Here is a 13,896-nt window from a genome sequence, read left to right as displayed (position 1 = left end):
GAAAGAGTAAGTAGGTTAAGGGTCAATGGAAGGGATAAAAGTCAGAGGAACAACAATAAAAAACTGTCCAATGGAACAGCCGATTCTAACTTCATGAGGGATAATCCCTTCTTTGGGAAGCAACAAGAATCATTAATTCTGCCAGACATTTGAGAAGCACTCATGAGAAATTCATAACAAAGAACATAAAATTCCAGAAGGCTATTTCTAAAATTGGGGTGGGGGGGGCACATAACTTACCCAGTGAGATCAGGTTGTTATAATTCTCCAACATTACATCTCGGTACAAACTCTTCTGAGCAGAGTGCAAGCATTCCCACTCTTTTTGAGAGAAGTAAATGGCGACATCTTTGAACTTGAAGCCCTGAAACCAAAGATCAATATGCTATTTGTGAAACTGATGGGTAAAATCTTTACAACTGAATGAAAAAGAAAATGGAGAAAGCAATTTAGTAAGGTAACAATATTGAGAAAATAGACTGTGCTGGGCCCTTTAACACGGATGGTTCAGTGTGGAAATAAGAGTGATTGGAGTACACCATTCTTGGCACACACATACATGCTTAAGCATGCCTGCAACTACAGAAGTAATCTCTTGGGCTCTACCTCTTCCATTATCCCCCCAGGTCTGGGAATAACCAAAGTTCAGACAACTGGTGTTTCCTAAGTAAATAAAACTATACATGCAAGCACATGGCATACTCTATGTTCACCATACAACACCTGTGACTATCTCCTTTCTATTCTCCCAACAAAAAAAGACTTTTTAAAAGTCTGAATCATTCAAAAATATCTTATAAAATTTCTATTTCTGAAAACAGGATCTGAATATAACTAGATGATTTATATGATGATTTACTTACAATTTAATAATTTCTTAAAAACTTATACCCATAAATATACCAGAATATTAAAGGCTGATCACTTTTCCATGTGATCAAAAATTCTAAAATAGGTATCATTTTTACCAGCTTGTATGATATTTCCATCTTATTTTGCACAAGTTCTCTATCATTCTTTTGCAGTATGAGTCATTTCTTCTCAACAATTTATGCATCTGGTTATATTGTTCCTGTTCCCATAAATTGTCCTTGATCATACTCTCCTTGTTCCTGATCTGCCTGAACTGATGGAGGAGGATCCAGACTCACACTGATGTGACTCAAGATGAGCATACAGAGAGAAGTTCAAAATGGACCCACTTATTGCTGTCTACCTGGCACAGACTTCTTGGAATATCACATAACTCCATACACTCAATCTATCATATCTCTATCGTATCCTCAGTCTTAAAAATCTCAAAAGAGTTATAGATATGGGCAAATACTGAGACTGCAAGTCAACATCAATTACCTGCTTGTCTAATTAGAAAACCCAAATTTGAAACCCGAGATCCCACTTAACCATTTCATAAAATGACCACTCTAACAAGGAAGGCATAAAATTTCTCGCAAGGATTTCCACTCCACCAGTATTCCTGATGAACACAGGAGCACTTATGGGACAGCAGCCTTTGGTGGCATCACTCACTGGAAGAAGAAGACCTGGAGAGCAGGTTAAGTTCCTTGGAGGGGCTTAGGGAAGCAGGAAGTTTTAGGAAAAAGAAATCCACTGTTCAAATCTTTCAAAATAAAAAATGCATTCAATGAAGGAGAGGAGAAATATCAATTCACATAAATAATGGCTTTTAGGGTTGCAGAAACAGATCATTTATTTCTTGGGTTCATCCTAGAGAAATAGCTTGAGAAGGCAAAGGAGGAAGAAGCAAAAGCAGCCTTACTTGAGTCACCAGACTGACCTTGGAGTCCCCCCCCAAAGGCCGAGAATGAATTTTCCTCCCCTTTCCTGTTTCAATCTTCCTGCCTTTTTTTTTTTTTTTTTAAAGATTTTATTTATTTATTCATGAGAGACACAGAGAGAGAGAGGCAGAGACATAGGCAGAGGGAGAAGCAGGCTTCATGCAGGGAGCCTGACGTGGGACTTGATCCCAGGTCTCCAGGATCAGGCCCTGGGCTGAAGGCGGCGCTAAACCGCTGAGCCACCCAGGCTGCCCCAATCTTCCTGCTTTTGACACCTCTTCTTTCTCCCCCACACTCCGTGTGTGTGTGTGTGTGTGTGTGTGTGTGTGTGTGAGTGAGACACATACACACACACACACACGGTCTGTCTTTCTTGATTTTAGGGAGAATAACAAAACTGCCTGCCCTGAACCCCAGAAGACCCAACTGTACACAATGTATTTAGAGGAAACAACCTTCCCAACTGATCTGAGCCCAGAAGGGCCTGTTCTCACCTGCCCTGGGCAGATCCTTGTTCTACAACCTACAAGACACTGAGCTCCTCAGCCATTGAGGCATCCCAAAGACATGGTGGAGCCTCCAGCCCAAAGCACAGGACACTTGGACAGGCCCAGCCTTGGACAACGGTTTCTGCCACCAACCACCTGGATGGTATACAAGAAATCACAATTCTCATAATCTTCATAGCCAACACATTCTGGTTCCCAACCAAGATCACAAGTTCCCTAAGTATGGCTTTCTTACCTGATACTATTCACTTGTATTGCTACCACTAGCCTTATTGTGGACAGTGAGTATTTACTGTATCTCAAATACATTTATTGCATGTTAAGCACTTTAAGCTTCTGGTGAGTTATGTGTATGAATCCTCGGGAGAGCCCATGAATCCTAATTCAAAGGAAACTTAAGCTCAAAGAAGTGAAGTCATTTACTCAAATTTGCAGTTAGTAGTGGCATTGCAGGGTTTTGAATCTAGATTTCTCCAAATCTGTAGCTCATGGTCTTCTACTTCTGGCTCTTATAGATGCAGCCAGGGATTTCTGAAGATCCTTTAAAAGAAATTCCTGGACTGGAGCTCCACTCAGAGGAGCAGAAAATGCTTGGTCTGCTCACTGTAGGTCACTACAGAGCACAGTGCTCTAGGAAGGGCAATCAAAAGTAGAAGAGAAGAAGCAGTTCGGCAAACAAAACTCTTTTATCCAAAAATATCAAAATCTCCCATTACTCTGGCTCTGTGTGGGCGCTTGGAGGACATGATGATTTAGATCTAGCACCTGCCCTTAAAAAAGCTCAGAATCAGGAAGGAGGGCAGCCCCGGTGGCACAGCAGTTTAGCGCCGCCTGTAGCCCCCTGGAGACCCTGGATCGAGTCCCACGTCAGGCTCTCTGTATGATGCCTGCTTCTCCCCCTGCCTGTGTCTCTGCCTCTCTCTCTCTCTGTCTCTATGAATAAATAAATAAAATTAAAAAAAAAAAAAAGAATCAGGAAGGAAAATAAAAAAAGTAGAGACAATCACAGGATATCAAGCTTTGAGGGGGCTGGTTCCCATGACCAAATCAACAACTGAAAAATAATGTTCTGAATATTAAAAACATTTTAGGATGCAATGATGATCTGGCAAAGAAAGAAAGTAACTGGGGTGCCTGGGTGCCTCAGGTCATGATCCAAGGGTCCTGGGATCGAGCACCACATCAGGCTTCCTGTGAGCCTACTTCTCCTGCTTTTCTGTCTCCTCCTCGCTCGTGCTCTATCTCTGTCTCTCAAATAAATAAATAAAATCTTAAAAAAAAAAAAGAAAAGTAATCTTCAGAAGCTAAAATTGAATCAAACTGAGAACCAACAGGAGAATGCTGAGCCACTGACACTTATTTATCAATAAGTGATATGTTGTGCTGTTTTATTATTTTTGACATTTGGTCATTATCCTTGGAATTCTGTTTGTGGATTCTTGAGCCCTGGTTGAAGGTTGTTCTTCTAGACCAGGTCTGTGTTTGCTTCTGCCAAGAGCACTGCCAAACCAGAGCCACTCTAAAGTAGATTTACAGATGGCAAGTTTTATAGATCACCTTAGTAATATGCATGTGAGCCACAGACCTGTGGGAGGGCTGACTTGTGGTTATAGTTCCTCAGGGGAAAATGTTTTTTTTTTCCACCAACTGCCAGGATTCAAATCAGGCTGTTTTCCTTGTAGTCCCCAAGAATGGAAGTGTTGCTTCTACTTTTTCTTTATTTTGTGGGCATGGTCCTGGAGGTCCCAGGTCTTTACAGGGCAGAACCATTTTTTTAAAGATTTTATTTATTCATGAAATACAGAGAGACAGACAGAGGCAGAGACACAAGGCAGAGGGAGAAGCAGGCTCCATGCAAGGGAACCCGATGCAGGACTCGATCCCAGGTCTCCAGGATGACACCCTGGGCTGAAGGCAGGCGCTAAACTGCTGAGCCACCCAGGCTGCCCCAGGGCAGTACCATTTAGACTCGCATCTTGACCAGCTATAGGCTTGGTCTCCCCCCTTCCCCATTCTTTGACTGTCAAAGCTCATGGTCATCTTGGTTCAGCAGCCCTGTAAAGACCTGGGACCTCCAGGACCATGCCCACAAAATAAAGAAAAAGTAGAAGCAACACTTCCATTCTTGGGGACTACAAGGAAAACAGCCTGATTTGAATCCTGGCAGTTGGTGGAAAAAAAACATTTTCCCCTGAGGAACTATAACCACAAGTCAGCCCTCCCACAGGTCTGTGGCTCACATGCATATTACTAAGGTGATCTATAAAACTTGCCATCTGTAAATCTACTTTAGAGTGGCTCTGGTTTGGCAGTGCTCTTGGCAGAAGCAAACACAGACCTGGTCTAGAAGAACAACCTTCAACCAGGGCTCAAGAATCCACAAACAGAATTCCAAGGATAATGACCCAAATGTCAAAAATAATAAAACAGCACAACATTGTGAATATACTAAACACCAAACACCACTAAACTGTACACTATAAAATGGTTAATTGTATGTTATGTGAATTTCACCTAAATAAAAAATGATATAAAAATAAAACACACACAGAGGCATAATAGCAGGATCAGAGAGTCGGGAAAATCAATCATGCAATTGTTTCAAATTTCCATTATATTTTAAAGTTTTCATAATAAAAATAAAAATATTAGGGGGAAAATGTCACACCTGCAAAGATTCATTTATTACATAGATAATGACAAAGACTATAAAACAGGTATCTAGGAGGTAGATGGTAAAAAACAAAACCACGGGATCCCTGGGTGGTGCAGTGGTTTGGCGTCCTGCCTTTGGCCCAGGGTGCGATCCTGGAGACCCGGGATCGAATCCCACGTCGGGCTCCCGGTGCATGGGGCCTGCTTCTCCCTCTGCCTGTGTCTCTGCCTCTCTCTCTCTCTCTGTGTGACTATCATAAATAAATAAAAATTTAAAAAACCCCACAAAATAGATAGGTAGATTTAAAGGAAAAAATATTTCTAGAACAAAGAAACCCAATATTTAAAATTAAGTCATACAATGGCTAGAATAAATATCTCCAAAGAAAAAAATTACTGGACTACAGATATAAAAAGAAATTATGCAGAATGTTATCAAAAAAGACAATATGGGAAAGCATAAGAGAGGGCAGGAAAAAATAAGAAGGTTTAACAGATGTCTAACCACAGTTCTGAAAGGAAAAAGGAAAAAAACTGAGAAAAGGCAGTAACTAAAGACCTATTGGAGGTATCTAGCTGGCTCAGTCAATAGAGCATGTGACTCTCGATCTTAGGGTCATGAGTTCAAGCCTCAAGTTGGGCATAAAACTTACTTGGAAAAAAAAAAAAAAGACCGAATGGATAAGAAATTTTCAGAACTAGCATAAGAAAGCCAATGAGTCTTATTCAGAAGCCCAATGAGTCTCAAGGAGAATAAATAAAAAGAAACCCTAGACAATTATATCAAAACTGCTGAACACTAAAAGAGGATATGTTAGAAGCAATTTGAAAGGGACGCCTGGGTGGCTCAGTGGTTGAGCGTATGCCTTTGGCTCAGGGCGTGATCCTGGCGTCCCGGGATTGAGTCCCACATTGGGCTTCCTGCATGGAGCCTGCTTCTCCCTCTGCCTATGTCTCTGCCTCTCTCTGTGTCTCTCATGAGTAAATAAATAAAATCTTAAAAAAAGAGAAGCAATTTGAGATTAAAGACAGATTATCTACACAGAAACACCAGTCTGATTGACTATGATTATTCAATAGAAACAATATAAACCATAAAACAGCAGACTGTCAACTGAGAGAAAATTATCTTTCACAAATGGGGGCAAATCAAGACATTTTCAAAAAACCCAAAACCAAATGCCCTAGAAACCCATTAAAATATGTACTTCCATCTGAAGAAAAGTGATACCAAGATAGAGGGTTTAATAAGAATAATGAACAAAGAAAGTGGTAAATAAATGGATAACCTAAGCTAATATTCAAATATATAAAATACTAAAAATGTTTTATGGGTTAAAAAGAGGGTAGAATTAAAATATCTGACAACAATATAAGTTGTTTAATCAGATTATCCTAGTTCCTTATACTATTTAGCAAGAGCATAAAGATGTTCTTTAGTTTTGGATATTGGTAAGTTAAAATGCATTAAAATTTCTTAGGTAGGGATCCCTGGGTGGCTCAGTGGTTTGGCGCCTGCCTTTGGCCCAAGGATCGAGTCCCGCGTCGGGCTCCCGGCATGGAGCCTGCTTCTCCCTCTGCCTGTGTCTCTGCCTCTCTCTCTCTCTCTCTCTCTTTCTCTCTCTCACTGTCAATCATGAATAAATAAATAAAATCTTAAAAAAAATTTCTTAGGTAACCACAAAATAAATGAAATTAGTTTATAGCTTCAAAATTCATAAAGAAGTGAAATGAGATTAAAGAAATACATAAAAGGTAGAATAAAAAGCACAAACTAAGCCAATAATGATACTTTCAATTGTATCAGTAATTTTTTTAAAAAGATCTTATTTTTAAGTAATCTCTACACCCAACATAGGGCTTGAATTTATAATCCTGTGATCAAGAGTCACATGCTCCACTGACTGAGCCAGCTAGATGCCCTTATATCAGCAATTAATAATGGGCTAAATGATCTCATTAAAAGATAAAAGTCAAAGATCAAAGCCCAGATATATGCTGTTTACAAGAAACACATCCAAAACATAAATATTCAGAAAGACTGGAGGTAAAATGTGAAAATACAACTTGTATGCTTCCCTAATAAAAAATAAATATGTATTATATATAGACACACATACACATACATAAAATAAAGAAGAACAAAATTGGGGGATCCCTGGGTGGCTCAGCGGTTTGGCGCCTGCCTTTGGCCCAGGGCGCGATCCTGAAGTCCCAGGATCGAGTCCCACGTCAGGCTCCCGGCATGGAGCCTGCTTCTCCTTCTGCCTGTGTCTCTGCCTCGCTCTCTCTCTCCATGTCTATCATAAATAAATAAATAAATCTTTAAAAAAAAAAAGAAGAACAAAATTATGATAAATCCTCATCATTATGACAGAACACATCACTTGAAATAACTGATAGGCACAACAGACAAATAAATCAGTAAAAACAGAAATTATTTAAATTATAAAAAATAACAAAATTAACAAACCTGATTTAATTGCCACATATAGAATAATACAGCTAAGTCAAGTAACACTCTTCTCAACCACATCTGGAGGATTCAGAAAAACATCACATTGGGTCTTAACATAAAACAATCATTTTGCATGAACTCATGCTAATAAAGATGCACATTAATAGGATTGCCAAGGGGTGGGCAAATGGAATGGAAGATAAGAAATGAATAAATAATCAGAACAAGAAGATGGCCTTGCTCAGACCAATGATAACATTCCATGAAGTGAAGTTTATGATTAATGTAACATTGCACTTGAAGCCTCTCTCCATCTTATCAAGGAAAACCAGTGCAGTAAGGCAAGGTTTAGAATAAGGAACTTAAAAAAGGAAAAGATCAATATTTTAAAATAATACAATTATTTACAGACAAAAAATATCCTCACTTATCAATGATATGATTATGTAGTTAGATGACTCCAAATCCAAAAGAATCTATAAGATATCAGAATAAATGAGGGGTGCCTGAGTGGCTTAGCGGTTGAGTGTCTGTCTTTGGCTCAGGGCGTGATCCCAGGGTTCTGGGATCGAGTCCCGCATTGGGCTCTCTCTGAGGAGCCTGCTTCTCCCTCTGCCTATGTCTCTGCCTCTCTCTCTGGTCTCTTATGAATAAATAAATAAAATCTTTAAGAAAAAAAAGATATCAGAATAAATGAGCAATCAGCAAGTTGGATGGATATAAAATCAGTATCTAAAAATCAGTTTCATGTCTGTACACGAGGAACAATAAGAAAATGATGTTTAATGTTTAAAAATTAATACCATTTAAAAAACACAAAATATAAAAATACTTAAGAATGAAATTAATAAAAGACATATACGACTCTAATTACAACCATAATATAAGACCTAAATAAACAGAGTAATACCAGCTAGAGGGAGAGGAAGACTTACTACTATAGAAAATGCCAACCTTCCCCAAACTGATCAGAGTCAATGCAGTACAAATTGATATGCCAACTGGATTTCTACAAACTTGATCAGCCAATTCTAAAATTTATATGGAGAAGCCAAAGGCCAAAACATAGCTTACAGACTCCTAGAGAATAAGATTACAGTAGAGGAATATGACTTACCAAGTATCAAACATTATTATAAAGCTGTCTTAATTAAGACAATGTGGTTTTGGTGCAGAGACAGAGAAACAGAACACTAGAGAAAAATGATATTGGGATATTAATTATCCAAATGGAAAAGGTTAAACTGGACCTCTACCATATATCATATCCTAAAATCAATCCAAAGTGAGTTAAAGACTGAAACACAAAAAGCAAAACAGTATCATTCATAGAAAACATGGGAGAGTACCTTTACTCATAGAGGAAGATATTTCTTAAACTAGACCTAAATAAATTAGTAAAGGAAAGGAAAACTGTTAAACGTGATGGCATTACAACCGAGAATTTCTACCACCATTTAACATTAGAAGTCAAGCCACAAACTGAGAGAAAGCATGTATAGCACACATAACTGACAAAGGATGAATCTATAATATTTAAGAAATACTTACAAAGCATTAAAAGGAACAACAACAAAAAAACCTTGGAAATCTAAAACTCAATAGAAAAATTAGAAAATGACATGAAACAGTACTTCAGAGAAGAGAAATCATGAAAAGGGCCTCAACCTCATTTAGCATACCAAAATATGCAATCTTTTTTTATTTTTATTTATTATTATTATTTTTTTTATGATAGTCACAGAGAGAGAGAGAGAGAGGCAGAGACATAGGCAGAGGGAGAAGCAGGCTCCATGCACCGGGAGCCCGACGTGGGATTCGATCCCGGGTCTCCAGGATCACGCCCTGGGCCAAAGGCAGGCGCTAAACCGCTGCGCCACCCAGGGATCCCAAATATGCAATTTTAAAATCAGAATACTATATCAATGCATACCCATCAAATAGGTAAAAACTTAAAAGTCTAACAATATCAAGTACTGATGAGAATATGAAATAACAGGGTTTAAAAATGATTATAAACACTGGAAAACAATTGTGGAGTGTCTAGTAAGGCCAAAGATGCATATATTCTATGACCCAAGAATTCCTTTTTAAGATTTTATTTATTTATTCATGATAGACACACACACACACACACACACACACACACACACACACACAGAGGCAGGGACACGAGCAGGCTCCATGCAGGGAGCCTGACGCAGGACTCAAACCCAGGACTCCAGGATCACGCCCTGGGCGGAAGGTAGGCGCCTAAACCGCTGAGCCACCCAGGCTGCCCTGACCTAAGAATTCTATTCCTAGTTATATACCCAGAGAAATTCTTGTACATGATACAAGTTCAAGAATGTTCACAGGAGTAGTGTCTGTAATATAAAAGATAGATATATATTTATACAATGGATGGTTATATAGTAAATTAACAATGTGAATGATTTCCTGAATATATACTAAGAGACCGATAATCACATAGCAGAAGATTCCAAACTGTATAATTTTACTTAGATCAAATTTAAAAATAAAAACAGGGCAGCCTGGGTGGCTCAGTGGTTTAGCGCCACCTTTGGCCCAGGGCGTGATCCTGGAGACCCGGGTCAAGTCCCACATCGGGCTCCCTCCATGGAGCCTGCTTCTCTGCCTGTGTCTCTGAGCCTCTCTCTCTCTGTGTATGTGCCTTCATGAATAAATAAAATCTTAAAAATAAATAAATAAAAATAAAAACAAACACATATGGTTAACTGTAAAGAAAAGCAAGGGAATGAAAAACACAAAATTCAGAAATTACCTCTAGGGACTGTACTGGGATGACTTATGGCCCAGACAGGGTTTTTAACAATAATCAACATTTTACATCTTAAATATGGATGTTTAGTTACTTTTCATACCTTATACATTTGTCGCTATTCGGTATTGAATAAAAAGCAGTTTTAAAAAGTTAGTTATAAAAATAGTCAGTTACAATATAGTGTGATAAGAACTGTGACAGATGCATCATAGTCATTCAGTCACCAGGCATAATCAAGAGACTGAAGCAGGCTTCACGGAATCCAGAGAAAGCAGTGGTATGGGATATATCCCTTCTTGTGTTTCTTGTGCAATATAGCCAGCAGATAGCACTGTGCATTATGGGAACTGCTAGAGTAGAGTGAGAAGGAGCAGAGAAATGAGATTGAAAAGAAGGATCACATCATGAGAACATCACTTGTTCTCACAGGTGAGGGATTCTAAGCAGGATAAATTACCTCTAATTACAGGCAGACGAATCTTGCTAGGAGAAATGAGGAAATAGTAACTTATTTAGGTTAAGGGGTATGTGAAAGTTTCATGTAACACACAGAAGTTTCTGGGGCCCAGAAAAAAAAAAGGATTCCAACAAACAAAAACAGACTGAAGAGCATTCCAAGTAGAGCACAGGATAAGGGGAAGGTAGAGAGGGAAATTAACTACATAGCCTGTATGTCTGAGGAGCAGACAGGTAACTGGTGAGGAATTCTGGGGAAGGGGTAGACAGAAGTGATACTGGAGAAGTCCAAAGGGGCCAGGACAGAAAGGTCTTGGCTGACACGTCATCCCTGGCAGGACTTATTGCATCCTTACTTACCGCTTTATTCCAATACTAGGACTGGTGCTCCAGTAAATATAGAAATGTACTTTATAATAAATGTATAATAAATGTGAAAGAGTTAGAACTTTGTCCTGAAAATAATTCACTTAATAAAGGAAGTGTCATAACTGGACTATTTTATTGGCAAAGAGTAAAAGTAGAGCCAGGGAGCCCAATTCGAGCACAATGCACTATCCACCTGAATTTCCATTACTATCATGTTTGCAAATCTTGTAGAGAACACATTATATATAGGAAGTTATGAGGAAGCCCATGGTCCCATAGCAAAAATAGGGGAAGACTTTTTTTTTTTTTAAGTGCATAGCTTCTCATTAATACAGAGAAAGGACAATCCACCACTCTGAGTAGAGGAGGAAATAAAGGAAGAAATGGACCATTGTCAAGGGTTTAGGGCAAAGGAAGGTAGAGTTCCTTCCTTACCAAGATGTACTAATATTGGATAGGGAGGGTGTAGTTTCTCCTCTAAGAATCTCACAGGAAGGTTCTGGCCAGATTGGGAATGTGAAGACAGACTCAACAAGTTCTCACAGAATTAAAAAAAAAAAAAAGTCAGAGAAAGGAAGAAACAGATTAATCCAGAATGGAAAGAGAATTTTATTAGTCTTTTGAGAGAGAGGAACCCTTGAGAACCAACCAAAATTAACGAAAAGCCACACTCAGACACATCCAAGGAAAAACTCTGAACATACTACAAATATTATGCCATTATTTAAAACTGACTACTCCAAAGTATCAGAAAAGAAAAATTTAAATAAACACCCCAAATTAGGAATTTTACAGCCAACATTTGCTGGTCATATCTCACACCAGATGTTTAAAGATTAAATTGTTTGAGCAAAAGACAAAGTACTTTAGAAAAGTTTGTATGACTTTTTTTTGGTTAAGATTTTATATATTTATTTGTTTATTTAGAGAATACAAGCAGGGAGAGGGGAAAGAAAGAGAGAGTCTCAAGCAGACTCTGTGCTGAGCATGGAGCCTGATATGGGGCTCAACCCCACAACCCTGAAATCATGATGACCTGAGCTGAAATCAAGAGTCGTATGCTTAACTGATTGAGTCACCCAAATGCCCCTGTATGACTTCTATATTTGTAGTAGGGAAGGCCATGACATATAGGAAGAAAACATTTTTGAAAACTCTGAATCTAAAACATGTACAAAATAGATTAGCTGTGGAAAAGTAATTTTTTTAAAAATATTTATTTATTCATGAGAGAGAGAGGGAGAGAGACAGAGGCAGAGGGAGAAGCAGGTTCTATGCAGTGAGCCTGACATGGGACTCGATCCGGGGTCTCCAGGATCAGGCCCTGGGCTGAAGGTGGCGCTAAACCGCTGAGCCACCCAGGCTGCCCGAAAAGTAATTTTTTTTTTAAAAAGATGCGATTTATTTATTTGAGAGAGAGAGTATGAGTGGGGGGGTAGGGGCAGAGAGTGGGAGAAGCAGACTCCCCACTGAGCAGGGAGCCCTACGTGGGGCCCTAATTCCAGGATCCTGAGATCATGACCTGGCCCAAAGGCAAATGCTTAACCGACTGAGTCACCCAGGTGCCCTAGAAAAAATATTTGTAAAACAACTTACAAATGACAGAGAATAAGCTTAACATACAAACTTGTGCATAAACCAAAAAAGATAACACTCTTTGACAAGTGGGATCCCAGTTGTACTAGGATTTTGAAGTGACCTAACAGAATCTTTCGAATTTGAGTGACCTAAAAGAATCTATTTCCTCATCTGTCAACTTAGAATAATACCATATTTCATCAATTCTGAGATACCACTGATTGTAAAGCCACCATTACTTTATACACCAGGGAAGAAAAAAAAAATGCCATCAATGAAACTATGACTTACCAGGAACTATAAAATCAGTCCTGATTTCAGAGAGGTTAAAATATGAAGGAAAAAAAAGCATACAGAAGAAGAAATACAGTCACACCCTTTTCACAGGGTTGTTAATGTGGATTCAACAAGACAACACATGTAAAGAACTTCAAATTGTAAGTGGCTTAAAGTAAACAATAAGTTAGTTGCTTCTATCAGCAGCAGGATCCCATTCTGAAAACAAAAGTACATACCTACATATATGTACAGACACAATTTGAAAATATTAATCATGACTATCTCTAGATGGTGGGACCATAGGTGAGAAACTTTCTTAAACTTTCTCAAGTTTTAAATTTATTGCAAGAATCCTATATTACTTTAGTCATTATAAAGAGAGGAATTAGTTTATTTCTATCCTGGGGGGAAAAAGTATGTAGAGCTGACAGGGCAGGCAGGTCTTGCAGGCTGTTAAGAAATTTGGAAGCAAAAAAAATTCTTTTGGGCAAGCAAATAGGCACATGACTCTGAAGCAAACAACAAAGACACGAGGGAGACTGAAGTAAGTAACTCCATACTGTTCTTTATCTTCCCCTGCCAAATCAGTGAGACACATCTGTCACAACTATTCTGGGAATGAATGAAGTCCAAGGAAATGGAAATTCTAGATTAATGAGATGTTGTATGCAAAGCAGACATTCCTGGTTTAGACTCCTGTCTGGTTTAGGAAAACTCCATAAATCTGGTTTCCTTCTCTCTTACCCTTTTTCCAAATTATTATTGTAAGTCTCTTGGGTAGAATCCTGAAATAGGATATTGTTTTGAAAACAAGGAAGCTCCTTCCAAGAAGAGAGTGCCAAATACAACTTACCTCTGCCATGACTTCTGATGTGCAGTGGCTTTTCTCCCCTCTTCTGGATTCTTAGAGAATAAAAAAGATGGAAAAGGGTTAAGAAACTATGAGACAACAGACCCTTCCCAGAGCTCAGAGGAAGCCAAGTAAGAGCAAACCCTGGCTCCACTCCA

At 38.8% G+C, this 13,896-nt stretch overlaps 1 protein-coding gene across 1 annotated transcript in view; it reads right to left on the bottom strand.

Annotated features, from left to right (window-relative positions):
* Positions 1–13,896, bottom strand: part of LOC484559 (zinc finger protein 568) — a 74,431-nt gene that overhangs the window by 6,119 nt on the left and 54,416 nt on the right. The window contains exons 7-8 of the mRNA XM_038529093.1: positions 13,742–13,791; positions 241–364 (exon numbers count right to left, since the gene is read on the bottom strand). Coding sequence (XP_038385021.1) covers positions 241–364; positions 13,742–13,791 — 174 coding nt within the window. The remainder of the gene's footprint in view (positions 1–240; positions 365–13,741; positions 13,792–13,896) is intronic.

The sequence above is a fragment of the Canis lupus genome, chromosome 1 (assembly GCF_011100685.1).
Source record: "Canis lupus familiaris isolate Mischka breed German Shepherd chromosome 1, alternate assembly UU_Cfam_GSD_1.0, whole genome shotgun sequence".
Classification (NCBI taxonomy): domain Eukaryota; kingdom Metazoa; phylum Chordata; class Mammalia; order Carnivora; family Canidae; genus Canis; species Canis lupus.
This window is presented reverse-complemented; position numbering and strand designations above follow the sequence as displayed.